The sequence below is a fragment of the Cibotium barometz genome, chromosome 27, assembly GCF_041138505.1.
Source record: "Cibotium barometz isolate CiBa-2024 chromosome 27, ASM4113850v1, whole genome shotgun sequence".
Classification (NCBI taxonomy): domain Eukaryota; kingdom Viridiplantae; phylum Streptophyta; class Polypodiopsida; order Cyatheales; family Cibotiaceae; genus Cibotium; species Cibotium barometz.
The window spans coordinates 33,573,054-33,595,885 of NC_141072.1; the positions used below are offsets into that span (position 1 = coordinate 33,573,054).

Below are 22,832 nucleotides of genomic sequence, written 5' to 3' on the forward strand. Positions count from 1 at the left end.
CAACATCTAAGTTTCCTCACATATTAGCTTGAATACACCCTCAAATTTTACAATGACAGGTTCAACCACTTACACACATTTATTTGACATCGCCAGTGTTAAAAGTTTGAAACTACCTAAAATTTCATATAGTCTCGCATTAGATGAAGATGAACCCTTGGAGCTCCTTTGACCATTGTCTCGTCTGCTACTTACCAACTGTAGAGATTATTGTTTTGAGTAGTAATTGCCTATTCCCAATTCCCGATTTGGCTGTTGATTTAACTCTTTAGCCTTTGCTAATATTTGATTTGTAAGTTTACTATGTTAACATCACATAAATAAATTGCTCATAATGTTCATCACAAGAAGTTCAAACTTTTTAAACGATACTTGTTTATTTATATCATAAAAAGGACATAAATTTTGAAGGTTCACTTTCTTATTGCATTTCTTATCAAATTATAATAAAGTACCTAACTTTTGAGGGTTCAGTTTTAATCAAATTACAATAAAGGACCAAACTTTTAAAGGTTCAATTTCAATCAAAACACAATAAAGGACCTAACTTTTGAAGGTTCAATTTCAATTACAATAAAGGACCTAACTTTTGAAGGTCCAATTTCTTATCACATTACAATAAGCATGATCATTTAAAAATTCACAAAGCTTCTAAATTTCAAAAAGGCTTTTAATATCAATGTCCTTAATGAAAACCTTCTTAAAAGGTGATTGTACATATTTTATTAAGGCAACTTATACGTTGCTTCAATATATTCTTCATACTAAAAAATGTAGCAAAGTGTACTTATTCTATTAAGGCAACTTATACATGTTTCAATAGATTCTTAGTGCTTAAACATGTACCAAAATAGATTCTTAGTGCTTAAACATGTTTCAATAGATTCTTAGTGCTTAAACATGTACCAAAATACCCAAAAAATAACTTCTTAATTAGAGTAAATTGGACCATTAAAATATCCACCAAAAATGGGGTCAATATGTAATTACATAAATTGTTGTAACTTATAGCTTAACGCCACACAAAAATTTAACTGACATAAAAAAATTGTTCTCATCTCAAGCTCATCCCCCTTTTTGGTGTTGTATAAATATAGTTATACATGTTAGTGACATTATATCATTTAAAATAATATAAGATCTAGTTAAATAATAATAAATAGAAATTTAAACCTTTAGGAAAATACGCAAGAGCACACACTTAAACACAGGGAAGATGCACTTTTACAAGCATATACATGTTTTATTGTTCATATGAATATTTGTACAATATGTTCTAGCATATGTCTTCATTGTAGCCCTCTTTCTAGCTTTCTATAGTATTCTTATGTGGTAAGAGTTCCGCAAAATTTTCCAAAGCTTAACCAATACATAATTACACCTATAGAAGTTCCGTATAATTTTCCAAAACTTGTCCTCGAAGCATAAAGTGTCCAAAACATAATTACACATATAGAAGTACCAAAAAAGCTCATCATTGAATGATGAAACAAAAACAATGGCACATGTATCCTTGTGTCATAGCACACAAATACACATAATAAAGACCGAGATATCTTGGTTGTGTACGCATTTGGCACTATATAGCTTAAAATTTTCACATGGACATGCACGTGGCAATCGCTATCTTTCTGCAAAATGTTACTTCGAGTGGATAGGTTGGCGTGTAAGCATGTCCTCATGTATTTCTAAGAAAATATCCCATGGAAGAGTAGGTGTGATAAAGTATAGCCTGGGGGCTTTACCTAAAAATATGTAAGTGTAACACGTGAGTTCATAAGGGGTATATTAATTTAAAAAGTTACAAAATTACATTTACAGGAGGGGGTTTTTAAACCAATTTTTATTAGCAAAAGTATATAAGTGTAAGGGGTTTTTTAAATACTCGTGGAATGCACATGATGCATAGGATTTCTTCATAGTGCATCCCCCAAGAAATATAGCCATTTCCAACAAAGTACAAAACAAGGTATGTACCAACAAAACAAGAAATCACTCTAATTTTCAACAAATTACGAAACAAGGTATGTAACAACAAAATAAGAAATCACTCTAATTAAATTTTGACACACAAATATTAAGACACATTTCATGTTGATTTTAAAAATAAAGGAAAAGAGTCATTTTTTATGAGTCAAAAAAATCTTTGAGAAGGCTCTATGTCTGCATGTGGACCAATAAGACAAAATTTTAGTGTATAATAGAGGCACAATTTTATGACAATTCCTTCTCAGCATGTACCAACACAATTGATGGCTTTGTGTAGACCAAGTTGAAAAGTCAAATCCTTATATGTGTGTTAATCCAATTCTATGATTAACAAGAGCTACCGCCATTATCTTATATCAAGGAGTCACGGTAGATACACTAAAGGGTTATACATTCATGATATGAAGCAATAGTGTCCAAAGCTACAACTTGGACGGGCGCTCGTAATGGTGTGATGGAGTATTTATGGCAATTCCCACTTCAAGAGCGTGTGGTAGCAAGTTAGGATGAAGTCCTAAGTGATGTAATTCATGGATACATTATGAGAGTAGTCATTGTAATAGCATTAGGCCTCTTATGAGCCTAAAGTGCCCGGCCTGCCATAGTTTAAGTGACTATGAACACTTATGGCCATGTATATAAGTGAATTTCTCTCATAATACAACACTCTCCCATTGTGCAATTGATTCTTGCTCTTGCTAATCCTCTTGCGCTAATCTCTCTCCCTAATGCATGCTAGTGAGTGTGTGTGAGTGAAGTGAGGTGAGAGGAGGGACGAGGACCCATAGTGCAGTGCGGCGGTGTGACAACGCTCGTCGCGGGAGACGCAATGGAATTGCTTCTCAAGGAGTTGTAGAGCTTGGAGACCTCAAGTGTTACGAGCTTGGCCATTGGAAAGATCCTCACGTGACAGTTGTGGTTCACCAGGTAATCTCTTTTTGGATGTGTTTCAAGGAGAGTTAGGGTGAGCCATAACAATGTGTAATAGAGGCACAATCCCTTCTGAATAGCGCAATTCTTATATATGTAACAGAGGCCTTATGTAGAACAAGTTGAAAAGCCAAATTCTTATATATGTCATAGAGGTACAATTTAAATCAACCTCGCAAAACTTGGGACATGCAAAAGTTTTATCTTAAAAGAATGTCCTAGAATAAGTGCGCGTGACTAGACGCTCGTCGTCGCGAACAAGACGCTGACAATCCCTTCTCAACATGTACCAACACGACTTTGGTGGCCTTATGTAACAAGTTAAAAAGCCAAATCCTTATATATGTAATTACAAAACAATAATTTGTCCATCATCAAGGTCCACAATAAAAACAAATAACACTTTTGTGTGTTTAAATCCTTACCAGTTAGTTAAGGCAAAGACATTCATAATGGCTTTACATACTCCAAACAAGTAATTTAAAGCGGGTGATAGGAAGGGATTGTTGAAATATAATCTTTTAAATCCTTACCAGTTAGTTAAGGCAAAGACATTCATAATGGCTTTACATACTCCAAACAAGTAAAGTCAGTGATAGGAAAGGATTGTTGAAATATAATCTTTTAAATTGCCCAAGTCTTTTGGGCACACACATATTATAAAACAAGAGTCCTTTAACCTTTCTAAGTGCGTGTTTGTGGGATAAACAATATGTATGTTACACACAACACATTGGGGGAAAACAATCAAATAGGCACCTTTCTTGTGTCGGATTGACCACTTCTAAGTCTTCTTTAAAACTTCAAACATTAGAAGCACCATTATCATAGAGTATTGACTTTGTACTTCATGTCCAATCTCTTAACTCACTCTTTTTTCTAGGCCATCTCTTAGGGTTCTACATACCACCTCTCCACCCATTAAAAAGAAAGATTAGAGGGATGCCCTTTTTGGATAGGAGAGCTCTAGTCATGGCACCTTTGACATTTTCAATAGCTATAGCTTATCTATATGATAACCAAATGGTGCTCCACAAGGGGTATGGCTATGTCTTGTCTTGAAAGCATCACTAAAAAAATGCATGACATTACTTGAGTGCATAACAAACCATATTTTAATTTGGTATACTCATAACCCTTACATTTACATGATGTTCTTTAATACCTATTAATATATTCGGCTTATAACAAGGGTTGGATTTCATTTGAAAAGTATGTATGGATAAAAGAAGTGGTATATATATTCACAAACTTGTGTAAACATGCATATTCTTTTATTACCATGTGAATGTAGGTGATATGGGGGTTTTCTTAGAAGTGAGGTCCTTAGGTGTCAATATTTCTATCGTCATCTAAATATGGTAGACAAGGAAATGTGTGGATCAAGTAAGATTCACTATTTAGAATTTAGATAAAACTTAAGGTAGAGATAAATTACTGAATACTATCTACTTCTACTGTTCAATGACGGGCAATGTAGCATTAAATGCTCCAATGACCAAGGTGAGGCACAACAAAGTTAACTTTGTCATGGGAACCCTTCTTTGTAGTACATCTTTTTTAATACCACGAGAATATTCTAACAAAAAACCACTAGAAAGTTTAACCTTGCCTTGCAAGGAAAGATATGGAAATATTTAATGTGATGTATACAATGTATATACATACATACATACATACATACATACATACATATATATATATATATATATATATATATATACATACATATGTATAAATAATACATGTATGCATATGAGCACACATATATATGTATAGATGCTTAAATAAACAGCATATATATATATGGATATGTAGATGAATATAAAAATATAAATGTGTGTATGTATATATAACAATATAGATGTATACATAACACTCGAGTGACTCCTCCTCCTTGGGTGGTGGATCACCCGAGATAGGAGGATCCATACGAGACCCCTCCGCTGTTCCAGCGCTCGACTCATCGTGGTGGTCATGGGGGATGTCTAATTCGTGGCCCTTGCCCGATGGTACGTGGCCCTTGCCCGACCATGATAATTGGCTAATTGTTGGAAGGGGAAATCGGCTCCACCCACTTGAGTGGGCCCCGGGTGTGTACGAAAAAAAAACAATATAGATGTATGTATATAACATGTATGCATATGTATACACGTGTGTGTGTATAGATAGGTATATAAACGAGTACCAGTATCTATATGCACTGAGAGAAAATGGATGCCCGGCTGCTGGGAAACCCGGTGTCTCACCATGGCAAGGAGGAGGAGGAAGAGGGCGGGGCGAGGGTGTTGTACAGGGCGTCCTTCGAAGAGAACGAGGAGGGGCTGGTGGGCTATGAGAGCGCGCAGTGGGTGCTGCTGTCGCTGGTGCTGGTGCTTGCTTGGGGAGTAGGCCTCCTCATGCTCCTCTACCTCCCCTTCCGACGATATGCTGCTCGCCAGGACATCCGATCCCGCAGGCTCTACGTCACCACCAACGCCATCGTGTACAAGGTAGGTCATCCTCCCCTCTCCGCATCATACCTAGGGTTTCATCGCTGGTTACTCTGTGCAGAACTTGCCAACTTTGCATAGATCTAGGGATTACACCAGCAGGCAGTAAAAGGGAAAAACTAATGGAAAAGAAATTCTGGAAAAGAGAGATCCATTTGCGGCACAGCTACAGTGCCAATGGCCTACTTGGCACTGGATATAGGCTTCAGATGCATGTGTAATGGCATCCCAGCCTAAATAGGGCTCACAATGGCCTCTCTCTCCTAATCTATTTCAAGGAATAACACGCTTTGGCGGAATCACAGGAAGGACTAGAAAAACCTAAAACTTCTTTTGGTGGTGGAAGGTTTCTGAGTGTATCGCTTTGCAGTTCGTGATAGTTTGTGCAGTGGATGGATGTGCACATTTGAGGGATGTCCACACACACACATACATGAGTGCAAGCGGGCACATGCTGCCCGTACTGAGGCCAAGCCTCATGTTATCACCAGCCTGAACATTTCCCAGTGTGAAAAGTGGCTGTTGGAATGTGCAGCGGAAATGAGACTGAAAACTGAGTAGAATATGCATAAGTGTTGGAGATCTGAAACTCTACTTAGTTTATGCTTCTAATGGCCGCACTATATCATGTGCAGATCAAACCACTTATCCAGTAAAGGGAATTGGCAATGTCATACTGGTTGCTGCCAATGGTGCAAATATATGTATGATCTAGGGATAAAGAAAGTTCTGCGCTGTCTTAGCCATAAACGACCAAGGTTTAAAGGTTGAATTTGAAGATGGGAAGTGTTTGGTGCAAGACCCATCAAAGGATAATGCAATAGTCACTTTTGGAACACGATACAATGGCTTGTATAAGCTAGACAGCTATGACATGCGTACTTATGATGCACATACAATGGTTGCCTACACTCTTGTTATGAATGATGTAGAGCTTTTGCATGCTTGTTTTGGGCTTGTAAATTTTCGGAGTTTGATGCTTTTGCAGAAGCATCATATGGTTGATAATATGCCGCCTCTTGAGTCTCCAACAAGAATGTATATAGTTCTCTAGAAGAAGAAATAAAACAAATACTCCTGCTTGTAGGGGGGACCCTTCAGTGGGTAATTCGGGACCCCCTTTGGTGTTGTCTCTACTACATCTCTTTCAGATTCATGTATACTGTTTTAAAGGATTGCTAAAGACTCACTAAACTCAGGTTTAAAGAAAGGCTTCGTTGTTTCACACAGTCCTGGCTCGGCGCATACTACAGGCTGTCTAGGATCTAGGCGCTCAAATGTCTGACGTGGTCACGTGTGTCCATGGGTCCTCCAAGGATAGAATGACAGGTGCATGATCAGAAAAAGTAGTGCTCGCGAGAATACCAATCGTGTGCCACCTCGTCCACAAGCTCACTCATCCACATAAAACCGGTCTAATCCGGAAAGGTTGGGGCTTGTACTCCTCTTGTTGGGGATCTCGAGAAGCACAATGCATCCAAACTTCGGTAAATGCCAAGGGTCATGTCCCCTCAAAGCCAGAATCAACTCCTCCCAAGCTGAGTACTAAGTGCCTGAAATTGTAACCATGCCACCTCCGAGTCTATCCTCTGTCGACTCTTAACGTGTTGAAATCACAACCCATGTCCCAAAAATCCACATGTGGGAGGGATTGACGAACCGTACTCCAGAAAGTGGCTATGCTTCCTGCTGTGCCATCCGGTGCATAAATGTTCCGAAAGCCCACTGAGCTCTTCGAGTGACAATGGTGCCTGAGTCGACTAGTGCAGTTAAGAACCGCTTCTTGTTGGAAATGCATACCCCACTCTAGGTCTCGGAGGGTCAAAAGCATGGGACCAAAAGGTGCGACTCTTGCCCTGAAGGATCTTCCCACAGCATTGGGTACAACCCTAGGAAAGATGATGCTCCTAGAGGAAGAGAATGTCAATGAGCCGGCCAACTAAGGCTTTGTGAAGCTCCTTTGAGGATCCTGCACCTCTACAAGTACTGTAGTCCTCCCAAACCTTGAATGTTCCATGAGACAATCCGTGTAACTAAGAGCGATGAGAGGCAGAACTGTCGGAACTGCCCTCCACTCGAAGAGTCTTTGGTGTGGGTTTGGATGGAGAGTAATCACTTTTTGTTCTGGGGTGAAGCCATGCCAGATGGGCATGAATCTGGCCCTCCATTTGAAGCCACTTTGTCTAGGCCTTGGAATATGCATACCTTGGGCTCCATCGTCACAATGAAGGTATCTATACAAGGGAGGGAGAGGTATTGCCTCTGAAACATGAACACAAAGAGGAGCACCTCCAGACTGGAGGACACCAGCTCCCTTCCCAGGTCCTTTGTGGCCAGAGCCACCAACCTCCATCCATGCCAATGGTGCCCAGAAGTGAGCGAGCATGTCGGTGATATGCAAATCATGGAGATGATGTGAGAGCTCTATGGCCTGCTCGTGAATAGTGGTAGACACCGACTTTGCGCTCCAATCCGTCCTCGGTGTTGCGTTAAGTTTGTGAATGGACTTCAAACTAAGCGTATGCAAGTAGTGTATATGGCTGGTTTGAAATCTTTGGAGAAAGCCCAAGACAAAGCTTTTTAAGCTGAGGCCTTGCACATCACGATCCCACATCTGTGCCTGTGCCTGTGCCTCTCGGTCCTTCTTCATCGACAGTAACTCCCCTTCCTCTGCTTCCGGCCTTGGAACCCCGATAACGGTGAAATCAGCAAGGTCATATGACTCCAGCATAGACTCTGTCACGTGCACAGTGTGTATCTACCGTGTGCTACACGCACGCAAGACTAGTTTTGAGGCTTGGGGAAGCTTGGAACTAGGCAGGCTGATTGACGAGCTGAGTTAGGGATATACTAACGGGCAGACACCCAAGTATGGACGGGCGGACGCCCAAGTGTGGACGCCCCCCGATGACCGGCCAAGAGCCTATAAAAGGGTGGCCAAGGTTAGTTATTGAGATATAGAGAGTCTTGCGAGTTTGTGAGAACTCTATGGTCTTGGAGCCTGGATCTAGTGCAGACGTGCACTTGCTTTACGCAGTCAAGGCCGGCAGCAATCTCGAGGCCCGCGAGGGCAGCTTCGTGGTGGTATGGGACGTCGCGAGGAGGAGATTGGTCGGTACGTCAACCTAGTTAGCTCAGCTCGTGGCTCGGTGGGGACAACCAAGACTGTGGGCTCGCCCACGGCTGTCGTGGTTGGGAGGTGAGTCAGGCCTGCACCCCCTTGTTTGTTTGTTTGTTTGTTTGTTTGCAGGATTCGAGTTTCGAACCAAGATCGATCACGAGGAGATCCGAGGGATTTGATAGTGGTATCAGAGTATACCTCGTGAACGAGCAAGTCGGTAGGTAGAGAAGAGGAGGTCGAAGAACGATATGTGTTAAAAAGCTTGCTGTTTTTTCTGTGCATACTGCAGTTTTCAGAAATAGTATGTGTTTTTTCTTTATCAAAGAGATGGGAGATGGTAGTTTAGGAAGGGTTGATTGCTTTGCAATGTGTAAGATTTGCCATGGACATTCTCTGAGGCTAGCTTGAAGGGCAACGGATAAAGAAGGAACTCAAGAATCAGTTAGAACCAGGTTTTGGAGCATGAAGTGCAGATTTGGCTAGTGTTGGACTAGGAGAAGGACAAGGAAGAACCTGTCGGCTGCATGGGGAACATGCGGATCTGCGTTTATCATATTTATGTCCAGTCGGCTGGCCGACCAGCAGTCGGCCAACACTCTAGTGGTCCAAGGGCCTATATAAAGGCACTAATGCTCATCATTGTGATTCAGTCACCCCCACCTTTTCAAGGCAGCCCAATGGCTGTAAGTTTTATGTATCTTTTTGTACCATATGAAATACTAGATTTCCAGCCATCTCTCTCTCTCCACTCTCTCTTCTGTTTGCGTTTTTGCATCAGCATATTCTAAGGGGTGTTTAGGGCTTAAAGAAGACTCCCAGAGCTCTGATACCAATGTTACATGTGCGGAAGCTTTGGGAGTTTTCTTTCAGCCCTAAACACCCCTTAGAACATGCTGATGCAAAAACGCAGACAGAAGAGAGAGTGGAGAGAGAGAGAGAGAGATGGCTGGAAATCCAGTATTTCATATGGTACAAAAAGGTACATAATCCTTACAGCCATTGGGCTACCTTGAAAAGATAGTAATAATACCTATTCTAATCCTAGTCTAGACCCACACCCAAAGTGGGAGTGAGTGAATCACAATGATGAGCATTAGTGCCTTTATATGGGCCCTTGGACCACGAGTGTGTTGCCAGCTGGACATAAATATGATAAACGCAGATCCGCCTGTTCTCCATGCAGCCGACAGCACCCTTATGCAGCCGACAGGTTCTTCCTTGTTCTTCTCCTAGTCCAACACTAGCCAAATTTGCACTTCATGCTCCAAAACCTGGTTCTAATTGATTCTTGAGTTCCTTCTTTATTTGTTGCCCTTCAGGACTAGCCTCAGAGAATGTCCATGGCAAATCTTGCACATGACATCCCCCTCTGCTAAACTTGATGACGGGATTCCAACCTGCTCTTGGATGACTGTCATCATCCCATTCTGTTCCCAGAGTCCCTCTATCATCCCATCCATCTCTGGCAACCCTTTTCACTGAAAACCCAGCCCGCCCCGCCACCCCCTTTGGGCTTTGTGGAACACCACCAACCAACCTCCTAGGAGCTCTTGTCGGTCTTGTGTTCCTTGCCTTGGGCTTTGTACCTGTGCACTTTCCTGTACCTTGGACCTGTACACCTTCATATGGGACTGAATCAATATTTAGCCTTGCTGAGCCTGATGCTCTGATACCAATGTTACATGTGGAAGCTCTGGAAGTCTTCTTTTAGCCCTAAACACCCCTTAGAACATGCTGATGCAAAAACGCAGACAGAAGAGAGAGTGGAGAGAGAGAGAGAGGGCTGGAAATCCAGTATTTCATATGGTACAAAAAGGTACATAATCCTTACAGCCATTGGGCTGCCTTGAAAAGGTAGTAAAATACCTATTCTAATCCTAGTCTAGATCCACACCCAAAGTGGGAGTGAATGAATCACAATGATGAGCATTAGTGCCTTTATATAGGCCCTTGGACCACTAGAGTGCTGGCTCACTGCTGGTCGGTGAGTCGACTGGACATAAATATGATAAACGCAGATCCGCTTGTTCTCCATGCAGCCGACAGCACCCTTATGCAGCCGACATGTTCTTCCTTGTCCTTCTCATAGTCCAACACTAGCCAAATCTGCACTTCATGCTCCAAAACTTGGCTCTAACTGATTCTTGAGTTCCTTCTTTATCTGTTGCCCTTTAGGACTAGCCTCAGAGAATGTCCATGGCAAATCTTGCACATGACAGCACATGCCTTGGATGGTGGGCAAGACGAAGAATGACAACCGGGATCCCCCTCAAAAGAAGTTGTTTAAAGTCGGATCCCAATTGAGAATCGAGCCTCAAGAGAAGAAGGATAGGAGTGGGGACAAACCTCCACTCTTTCGAAGGAAATTGTCCCACAAGCAACTTGAGGAATATGTAAAGGAAGGGAAGCGTTTTCAATGTGGAAAAAAGGGACACATGGCTGCAAAATGTCCCGACAAGCCAAAGCAAGAATCCAAGCCGCCTCAAATCAATGCATTACCAAAGGAACTTCAACATCAGGATGATACACCACTAGAAAGAAGGCAACTTTTCAAGGCTTGGGGCAAAGTGGCTAACCGACCAGCGCTTATTCATTTCGATAGTGGTGCTACTCATCACTATATCCATCCTCGAGTGGTTGAAGCTTTGAACCTCCCTCCAGAGAGGTTTTGGAGCTCTTATTTCTGTAGGTGCCGCTTTCGAGGGAATGCCAGCGGAGTGAACCCTATCTGGGTATGCCTTGGCATAAGAAGATTGATCCAACCATTGATTGGGTTGGAAACAAGATTAGATTTCGTTATAAAGGCAAGAATGTAACTTTTGATGTAGGAGTTGAGGGGAATTCCATTCCACTCATTAGTCATGTACAGGTTCCTAAAGTAATAAAGCAATCTATTTTCTCGTACTTGGTTTATGTCAAGGATCCTAATGAACCCGAGAGTGATGAATCACTCCCAACTCTTGATCATGAGAGGAAAGATTTCCTAAAGAAGTATGAAGATTGTTTTGTAGATTCTCTACTTGGAGGATTACTTCCGGAGAGACCGAAAGATCATTAGATTGACTTCATACCAGAAGTTCACCTCCTAATCGTGTGAGTCAGGCACAACGAGTGGAGATTATGAAGCAAGTGAATGAGTTATTGGAGAAGGGGTTTGATTAGACCTAGTTCATCATCCTTTTGTTCTCCAGTTTTATTGGTTCAGAAAAAGGATGGTTCTTGGCGCATGTGCATTGATTACAGGGCTCTTAACAAGATCATTGTGAAAGAACAGGTTTCCTATTCCTAGGATTGATGACATCCTAGACAAATTGGATGGAGCTACAATCTGCTATTATCTTTAGCAGGGTTGACTTGAAGAGTGGTTACCATCAAGTCCGGATTGTTCTAGAGGACATTCACAAGACCACATTTAGGACACAACATTTGGACTTTATGAGTATTTGGTGATGCCTTTTGGTCTTACTAATGCCTTGGCTACCTTAAACCGAATGATGGAAATAATCTTTCGACCGCATAGGAAGTTTGTTGCAACTTTCTTTGATGATATTATTGTGCATTCTAAAGATGAGGAAGAGCATGGAAAGTACTTGGATATTGTGTTTTAGGAATTGCGGAAGCACAAGTTGTATGTGACTGGCAAGAAGAGAGTTCTTTTTGTCAGAAATTCATTGCGTGGGCCACATAGTGTCCAAGGAAGGGGTCAAGATGGATCCAGACAAGGTCAAGGATATTATGGAATGGCTAGAGTTGACTAGTGTGCATGCAGTTCAAAGTTTCCTTGGCTTATGCTCTTATTATAGAAAGTTCATCAAGTGGTTTGCAGTGGTTGTTAGTCCATTGCATGATTTGACAAAGAAACCCGTGGGACTTCGGTGAACCAAGCTGAAAAAGAATCCTTTGAAGCATTGAAATTTTATGCTAGCAAAAGACCGGTGTTGATTATTCTTTTGTGGTTGAATGTGATGCCTTAGGAGATTGCATTGGAGCAGTCTTGAACCAAGAGGGCCATGCTGTGGCCTATGAAAGTCGAAGACTTCAAGGAGACGAAAAGACCGCACCCACATATAAGAAAGAGTTAATGGCTATCGTTCATGCATTGAAGATTTGGAAGAATTATCTTATGGGTGTTGAGTTTGTTATCAAGATAGACCATCAAAGTCTTAGGTACTTACATGTCTCAACCTAAGATGTCAGAAAAGTATATGAGATGGGCTAATTATTTGGTCCAATTTCATTTCCAAATTATGCATACTCATGGAAAAGACAATAAGGTAGAGGATGCATTATCTCGGAGACCCATGAGCCATGCGGTTTCTATGGGTTATCATATGGATTTTACTTTGATGAAAGATCTTTATGCTACCGATGAGAATTTCAAGGATATTTGGAACATATTGCAGAATGGAGATTTAGTAACCTCTTATGTCATCAAGGAGGGTTTCCTTATGATGCAAACCTGGTTATGTGTGACAAAGGATTTGAGGCCAAAAGTGATGGAAGAATGCCATGCTCTACCCTCGATGGGGCATAGAGGCATCTTGGCTACAACTCAAGCTTTGGAAAGCTACTTCTATCGGCCTAGCATGAGAAAGGACATTGACTGATATGCTCGAGAATGTTTGGTTTGTCAGGAGGTCAAGTTTGATCGACAAAATCCAGCAGGACTATTGCAACCATTGTCGATTCCGAATGTTCCATGGGAGAGTATTGCTATGGATTTTGTCTTTGAGTCGGGAAATGGGGATGATGGTATATAGACTATTATTGATAGATTCGGTAAGCAAGCCCACTTCATTTCAGTGAAGAAGACCATTCGCATAGGGTATATGGCGAGATTTGTTTATTCAACAAATTTTCAAGCACTATGGATTTCCTAAGTCCATTGTGGAGGATAGAGATCCTCGGACTACCTGTTTCTTTTGGAGAGCTCTTTTTGACAATATGGAGACAAAGCTGAATTTCTCTTCGGCTTATCATCCTCAAACCAATGGACAAAGCAAGATTGCAAACCTCACTATCTTGGATACGCTAAAGTGTTATGCTCTCGAAGCAAAGGATCAACGGGAGAAGTATTTGCCTTTGGTTGAGTCAAGGTCACCGCGAAATGTTTCACTATCGAAACGAAACGATGTTGAAAAGATTTATTTTGGAACAAAACGTTTCAACACCAAGTAGGTGGACAATGAAACGTTGGACCAAAACGATCATATACATAAAATGTGAAGGTAATGGCCAATAGTTATAAGATGATATTAGCATATTTATCATCATTAAACAAAGAAGACATACAAAAGAGGAGAAAAAACAAATAGGATGAAAGAAGGAAAGAGGAAGAGTTATAAAAGCTAAAAAGCACACAAAATCGCAACCTTTTTTCCCAAATGAAATGATATGGTTTCAATGTGCACATGAAACGTTTCAACACTGAAACGTGAAACGAGTTTCAAAGCCACCGAAACGAGTTTCATGGTGACCATGGGTTGAGTATGCTTACAACAACACCATTCATTTATCTACGGGCAAAGCTCCTTTTGAGATTATCTATGGCAAACCATTGTTGTTGCCCGTGCTTAGAACCAAGGAAGAGATCTTCCATGCGGATGAGTTTGTTTGAGACTTGGATACAGCTTTGCACAGGTTCGAAAGGCTATTGAGACATCTCAAGCCAAGCAAAAGAAAGCTGCGGACAAGCATAGAAGGTCGGTCTCATTTGAAGAAGGGAATTGGGTCTTGTTGAGATTCGAGAAAGCAAGACAAGACTTAGAAAGTCTAAAGCCAGGGAGCACAAGGACCCAAAGCTTGCTCTTAGGTATTATGGACCTTTTCAGATTATTATAAAGATCAACGATATATGTCATCGGTTGGACCTTCGAGATCATTGGAGGGTCCTCGTTGCCATTAGTGCCTCTCCAGCTCTAAGTCATGATAAACAATTTGATCACTTATTTGCCTTCCATGTGAGTTTATTGAAACCATATACGAGACCTTCCCCAAAGGAGCCTATATTTTTCTTCCACCAGAGATGGAAGAACAAGAAGAGATTTTGCAACAATAACATATCGTGTTTCATTCTGTGAGAAAAAGAGGAAAGACAGCAAGGGAATTATGCGCAGCATTTAATGCTGCAAACAAGCATTTTTTGTCCAAGATTGACTGGCTGATAGCATCTGTATGGGCCGACCAGCAGCAGAAATCCCTATATAAGCAACACTTCTCATTCAACATAAATCATCCATTCACAGATTTGTCTATAGTAGATCTATAGTAGAGGAGTGTGCCTAGAGCCACAAGTTTTCTTGTGCATACTTTCAGCACTCAGCACTTCAATGTGCTTCTTTTCCAAGGCTTCCTCATAGAGTATCTTCAGCATTTAGCCAGCATATGTGCATTCCTCAGTTTTGGACTTGCATAGTGGTCATTGAAGAGCTATTCAAAGGAGCGTGGACAACATTTGGATCAGCCTGCATTCGGTCTACTTCGTCCTTGCGTTTGGCAGTCCGTAGTCATCATTCATATTCATTGTGGAAGTTCTCCAAAGAAATATAAGCAAATACTCCTGTTGGGGGGGGGGGGGGGGGGGGGGGGGGGGGGGGCTTTTAGTGGGTAATTGGTACCCAATACTGTGTCGACTACTATCTTCTCTCTCTCTCTCTCTCGTCTTCTCTCTCAAAGTGGAATTGCATAAACTCACGGGTATAAGAAGGCCGTTGTTGCGTGTTACGACGATCAACCTATTGCATGTTACAATCATAGTCACCAGTCCAGTCTGAATCACTGTAAGCATGTAACTGCAAGCCATTCCCCTGAGATATACCAAAGCAAGATCCAGGGTGTCCTGAAGATAGCGGAAGATCCGCTTCACTGCTTGCCAACACTTTGTACCTAGGCGGTGCATAAATTTGCTACACTTGGAAACCCCAAACTGAATATCCGGGTGTTTGTTGCATAAGTATATGAGGCAGTCCATTGCTTGGTTGTAAACACTCGTATCAAAAGGCTCTCCAACACATATATGGTCAATTTGAGCCGTGGTTCCATCGGAGTGGAGATGGGCTTACAATCTTGAAACCCAAACTTGTGCAACAGCTTTTGAATGTACTTTGATTGCTGTACATAAATCCCAACATCTATCTGCACAAATTGTATGCCCAAATAATAATGCAACAATTCCAAATTTGTCATCTCAAATGAGGTTTGGAATTCAGCTTTTAAGGTTGAAATTTTCTCCTTATCATTCCTAGTCAGCAAGATGTCATCCACATATAGAATGATTATAATCAAAGTGCCATGATTCTCTTTCACATAGAGGGTGCTCTTTGTTGGACTATTGCAAAAGCCCTGGCTAGTCGAATAAGTATGTATCTTCTCATAGCAAGCTCGAGGAGCTTGTTTGAGACCATAAAGTGCTTTCTGAACCCTGCATACTTTGCTTTCATGACCATGCATTTCAAAACCATTGGGCTGATTTACATAACTTCTTCTTGCAAATCCCTATTGAGAAAAGTTGATTTAATGTTCGACTGATGCACTTTCCATCCATGATGGGCAGCCAATACAACAACACATCTAACTGTGGCCAAGTCTCATCATGATCAATGTCCTTTTTTTGGGCATACCCTTTGGCGTATTGCCATACTTTCTTTTCAACTTGTACACCCACTTTGTGCCAATTGACTTCTTGCCAGCAGGCAAGTCTACCAAATCCCATGTGTTGTTTTTGTGGAGAGAATCCATCTCATTTTGCATGGCTTTCACCCAATGCCCATCCTGTTAGAAGTCATCTCCTGTCTATTTTTATACACCAGGGCCTCTGTTGTGGGTGTGTCCGCCCGTATATCATTTTTCCACACTCCCCGTATTTTTTCCCTATTTTTCCCATTTTTTCCTAGTGGCTGGAGGGCTGCCAGGTGATGCCAGGACCACTCTGAGGCTGGCCGACTGCATCTGTAGCAGTCGTGGGCTATCTGAGTGCTGGCCGACTTGATCTGTGCAGATGTGGGCACCAGATGCTGGCCGACTGCTGTTTTTCAGCAGTCGTGGACATTTTGTGAGTTGTGGGCCTCTTCCAGAGCTGGCCGACTGCCCTCATGGGCTTGTATATATTCACCCCCATCCTCCTGAGGAGCATTCAGTTGCTCTAAGGGACCGTGAGACAGGCAAAGTTGTTTGGGAAGGCGGTGTGGAGAACGGTATCTACAAACTCTCTGCACTCTCCTCACTGACAGGCTCTCAGGTCGGAGACTTGTGGCACTTTCGTTTTGGCCACTTGAATGTGGATGCTTTGCGGCGCGCCTTCCGGGACCAGATGGTGGTTGGCTTGCCAGATGTTGGTAGTAGGCAAGGACGCTGCAGTTCTTGCATACGTGGTAAGCAGCACAGGGAATCCTTTCCGAAGCAGGCTTCCAGGCGGGCTTCGAAACCTTTGGAGTTGATTCACACTGACTTGTGTGGACCACAGCAGATACCATCCTTGGGAGGATCTCTCTACTTCATGCTGCTTGTTGATGATTGTACCAGATTCACGTGGGTCTACTTTCTTTCACAGAAGGACCAGGCTTTTGCTCGGTTCAAGGATTGGCACGTGATGGTGGAGAAAGAGTCTGGATTTCAGGTCAAGACTCTCAGGGCTGACAAAGGAGGGGAATTCTCCTCGACTGTATTCTTTCGGTTTTGTGCAGATCATGGCATCAAGATATCATTTCCGCTGCATATTCTGACACATCCTCATGAGCCTCTTCAAATGAATCTGGCTCATTTGCATCACAAAGTGTACTCATGCAAGCATCTACATGTTCTCTTGCATTACGTGAACCAGCCCTTGTCCTGCTACCAAGTGGAGTTGAAAGCTTGCTTTCCTTTAAGGTATGGAGCAGCCAATGAGGCACAACTCTAGCCTCTTCTGTCGTCGTCCACTCTTTCTCCATCGCTTCCTCTAAATTTTGAGGTGTAATGAGCTCATTTATGGGCTGATTTTGAGCACCTAGATGCTGTCCATTAGGCAAAGTTGATGGCTGATCTGTGGTGCCGTCAATTTCCAATGGGAGACGTCCTTAAAACATGTTATGTGGGCATGAAGGTGGCTGTCCAAAAAATTCAGCCAATGGCTGGTCTGAATTTTCAGCAAACACAACGTCTCTATTGTCCAAAATCCTTTGTGTGGAAGGATTAAAGAGATGGTGCCCTTTACCGCCACTATTGTAATCCACAAATATGCACTTAGTAGTTTTGTGATCTAGCTTACCGTGCAATTGCTTAGGTACATGTGCATAAGCAATACATCCGAAAACTTTGAAGTGATCAACTTTAGGTGCCAGGCCTCATATGGCGTTATGGTTTTCAATGCTTTGGTAGGGCATCTATTCAAAACATGTGTAGCACACATGATTGCCTCCATCCAGAATTTGTGAAGTAAGCCTTTGCCTTTGACCATGCATATAGCCATTTCCATCAATGACTTGTTCTTTCTCTCAGCAACACCATTTTGCTAAGGAGAGTATGGCATCGTACATTGATGCTTTATGCTCTTTTGTGCCATAAAAGCTTTGAAAGCAATGTACATGTATCTCCCCCCTCGATCTGTCCAGAGGGTCTGCACTTTGCAACCTGTTTGATTTTCAACTTGTGCCACATAATGCTGAAAACATGCAAATACATCAGATTTTGCCTTCAAGGGATACACTCAAGCAAATCTAGAGTAGTCATCGATAAAGGTTACAAAGTATACATGCTTTCCGAGAGATGGTGTCCATATAGTACCATACACATCACTGTATGATAGCCATCAATTCTTTCTTGTAAGTGGGTGCGGTCTTCTCAGCTCCTTGAAGTCTTCGACTCTTATAGGCCACGGCATGGCCTTAAGACTTCTTGGTTCAAGACTGCTCCAATGCAATCTCCTCACATTCTAACACGAATGGCTTCGACAAATCTGGAATAATTAATACTGGTCCTTTGCTAGCATAGAATTTTAGTTCTTCAAAGGATTCTTTTTCAGGTTTGGTCCACCGAAATCCCACGGCTTTCTTTGTCAAATCATGTAGTGGACTTGCTACCACAGCAAACCACTTGATGAACTTTCTGTAATAAGAGCATAAGCCAAGGAAACTTCGAACTGCATGCACGCTAGTCAACTCTAGCCATTCCACAATAGCCTTGACCTTTTTTGAATCCGTCTCCTGACCCCTTCCTTGGACACTTTATGGCCCAAGTAGCGAATCTCTGACAAAAAGAACTCTCTTCTTGCCATTCACCTACAACTTGTGCTTCCGCAATTCCTGAAATACCATATCCAAGTGCTTTCGATGCTCTTCTTCATTAATTGAATGCACAATAATGTCATCGAAGAAAGTAGCCACAAACTTTCTATGCGCTTGAAATATTCTTTCCATCATTCGGTTGAAGGTAGTCGGGGCATTGGTAAGACCAAAAGGCATCACTAAATACTCATAGAGTCCAAAGGTAGTCTTGAATGCGGTCTTGTGAATGTTCTCTAGAACAATCCTGACTTGATGATATCCACTCTTCAAGTCAATCCTGCTGAAAATAGTAGCTCCGTCCAATCTATCCAGGATATCATCAATCCTAGGAGTAGGAAACCTGTTCTTTACAGTGATCTTGTTGTTGGGTAGGAGGGCAGCTAGCCTGCACACACACACACACACACACAACCTCAAGCACAGAGAAACGTGAGTGCTGGAACACACACACACACACACACACACACACACACACACACACACAACCTCAAGCACAGAGAAACGTGAGTGCTGGAAAAGATGTACTCAATAATAATGAAATGAAAGTACAAGTGAGTACATATAGTAGCCTAGGGCAAAGTGCCCAACACACATAAGTGTGTACACACGGGGAAAAAACCCGTGTCCAGTCACAGGGGAAAAATGCGTGTGAGTAAGCTGTGTTCACACCTGAACTAGCCGGGAGTGGACATGACCAACAAACTCCCCTCAAGTGAACGGTGTGAACTGGAAGCAAGGTGATAAAGCTGTGAATGCTGCCCCCTGAACTATGCTCCACAATAAGAGTGATCAAGAGAGATCACGATGGCAAAGATAAACTGCAATGCCAATGGGAAAAGCAAGCACTATATGATGGGGAAATACAGAAGCCCCAATGTCAGAGTGCTAATGCTAGAGCTAAACACATCACCTGAAATGCATGGCAAAGATCACGTGGACATCAATTGCATCAAATCAAAAAGCATCGCATAATACCCCTGTGAAGGCATCGCATAATACCCCTGTGAAGGCAAGCATCCAAATGCCATGGTGAACTGCATGTAATCCACATGAATGACAACGAGAGCAAAGCATAGCTTTGTAACTGCACCAGTGATAAGCATAAGAAGTGGTAGCAGATATACGCATGTGTAAAGGCAACAAGATCTAGAAGTCATGCTTGTGAGACATGCAATGTAAGCTGCAAGAGAAAAACTCATCAATGGAGGATCCGATGAGGAAAAATCAGCAATGGTAGGGCTGATAAAAGTAAAAATTCAGCAATGGGAAAAGCTGAAAATCGAGAGAAAAAGTGGGAGCTCGAGGCGGGCATCAACCAATGCTATGAGAGGATGGGTAAACTCTCAGCGATGCCATGATGAGTGGCACGTATGGCAAGTGTAAAGATGCATAATCCCACAATGAATAATATACATGTGACATGTCAAAACCATGAGAGCAAGCCAACACTGGCCAAGTGTGTAGAAGGCACTCCTAGTAAACATCACATGTGAGAAAGTGACAATGTCAACATTGTAGAAACAATCCCGCTGCAAGGGAAAACAGCATAAAAGGCATCAGAGAAAGCGTCTAGCATAGATAAGCTAAGGGTCAACAAGCATAAGTGACCATGAGGCATCACCAACTACATGTGGGCAAGTAAAATCCCCCCCCCCCCCCCCCCCCCCCCCCCCCCCCCGAAATGCATCTGCCAGAACAATGCATACCAAGGAGTACAGACTATAGAGCATAGTCACCAAAAGCAACGGCATCAGAAGACATCTTTGTAGGTGATGAAGATGTAAGGGTCAAGGCTGATACATGTGTAGCCAAATTGGCCTGATTTGCACCTGTGGAAGAAGATGTCACCTTCTTCTTTTTTTCACTCTCAATACGCTTCCTGCATTCCTCTATGGTGTGCCCTGTTTTTCCTGCAATAATTACAACGCTTTTTCTTTTCAGGCTTGTCCTCTGTCTTGAGAGGATCCGATGGGCTAGGTTTAGGCCCAGATCTATTCCCACGAAAGGGAGCAGCCATTGCTGACTTAGCTGACATCATCTCGTTCTTGTTGGAATGAGATTGCTCTTCACTGAGCAAGAGTCACAAGGTTGTCAAAAGTGACCGCATTAGGTGCATTGCCAGCCAACAACCGCAAAGTGGTGCCAAATGTCTGATAAGAGTCGGGCAAATTATGCAAAACTGTCTGAACAAGATAGCCATCTGTCAAGACCTCATCAATGTTAATGAGCTGCTCTCGTAGGTCTTTCACATGCGTAAGGTATTGATTGTCATGTGCACAGTGTGTCTACCGTGTGCTACACGCTCACAAGACTAGCTTCGAGGTTTGGGGAAGCTTGGAGCTAGGCAGTTGGAGCTAGGCAGGCTGATTGGCGAGCTGAGTTAGGGATAGACTAACGGGCGGGCACCCAAGTATGGACGGGCAGGTGCCCAAGTGTGGACGCCTGATGACCGGCCAAGAGCCTATAAAAGGGTGGCCAAGGTTAGTCATTAGTCATATAGAATCTTGCGTGATTTGTGAGAGCTCTATGGTCTGGAGCCTGGATCTAGTGCAGACGTGCACCTGCTTTACACAGCCGAGGCCGGCAGCAGTCTCGAGGCTCGCGAGGGTAGCTTCGTGGTGGTATGGGACGTCGCGAATTAGAGATTGGTCGGTACGTCAACCTAGTTAGCTTAGCTCGTGGCTCGGTGGGGACAGCCAAGACTGTGGGCTTGCCCACGGCTATCATGGTTGGGAGGTGAGTCAGGCCTGCATCCCCTTCTTGTTTATTTGTTTGTTTGCATACCGATGCCGATCTTTTTGACGATTATGTGTCAAAATCTGATTTCCAAGAGTTCAAAGTAGCTCTCGAAGCTTCTTCTTCGAAACGTCAGGCACAAATCGCCGCCCAGATGCAAGCTTTGCAGAACTCCATCTCTCTCTTGACCACTACCCTATCTACTCTTTCGGGTATGGATACCTTGGCCTCTGCTTTAGGCCCGAACATTACTTCAGAACAGTTCGGGGGCGAGCAAAAGTAGCGTACCAAGGAGATCGTGGACACTTGGCTACATAAGTGGCAGGTCCATTTTCAGTTTCATCCATATGATGATGGAAAAAAGATCCAGTTAGCATCATGTTTCCTCTCAGGCAAAGCTTTGCTTTGGTGGAAGGAACCCAACCCTAAGCCAACGACTTGGGCACAATTTGAAGACGTCTTCAAGAAGGAATTCGTCAAGAAAGAGGATAATTATGATGTTGTTACCCGGTTTACTGCTTTGACCATGACCTCGCAGCACCTCACTTATGAGGTCTACCTCTAGAAGTTTAGGGACTTGCAGATGAAAGCTACAAAGATGGATCCCACTACTCTTTTAGGGTTCTTCGTAGCCGGTTTACCAGACTCATACCGTTTATAGGTTAAAAATAACAAATGCAAAACATTGGACGAAGCCATTCATTCAGCTCGTATCTATGATGATACAATGGTCTCTTCCAAGTCTAAACCCGTTACCGAGCAGGGGAACAAGTATAAAAGAAAGTTCTCCGCACCAATGGCTAACACGACTGAAGGAAAGTCTTCGGACCAACCTTCGAAGAATTCAAGTTCGACACCAGCGAAGAAGAAACGACTCCTTAAGGCTTTGAAGCTCAAGAAGGAGGGACGTTTTATCTGCGAAGAAAAAGGACACATGCGTAACAAGTGCCCGAAGCAAAAGGGTCCAAAGACCAACGCAGGACCCAAGCCAAAGGCAGCTAACCAGTTGTCTTTGACAGGTACGTCAGTTACAGTACTTTCTCGCCCTAGTACATGTTCTGAGTGTCTGTTCAACTCTAAAGTTTTTGGCTTGTATGATCTTCTTCGAGTTTATGGAGAAGTGAATGGCCATAGAATCCACATTCTTCTAGACCGTGGCAGCTCACACAACTTTGTTAACTACAAACTTGTGCAGAAATTGAGTCTTGATACGACACCCAGCGATCATATCTATGAAGTACGTCTACCTGCGGGTCGGCAAGTATGGGATCGAAAGGTGGAGATGCTACCAATCCGGATTCAGGA

The 22,832-nt window shown here is 42.7% G+C and overlaps 1 protein-coding gene across 3 annotated transcripts in view; it reads left to right on the top strand.

The window, feature by feature from the left end:
* The first annotated feature begins 5,096 nt into the window (after positions 1-5,096).
* The window catches only part of LOC147623315 (uncharacterized), a 39,519-nt gene continuing 21,783 nt past the window's right edge, over positions 5,097-22,832 (top strand). For all 3 annotated transcript variants that reach the window (XM_086821432.1, XM_086821433.1, XM_086821431.1), the window contains exon 1: positions 5,097-5,411. In XM_086821432.1, coding sequence (XP_086677558.1) covers positions 5,133-5,411 — 279 coding nt within the window. In that variant the 5' untranslated portion in view covers positions 5,097-5,132. The remainder of the gene's footprint in view (positions 5,412-22,832) is intronic.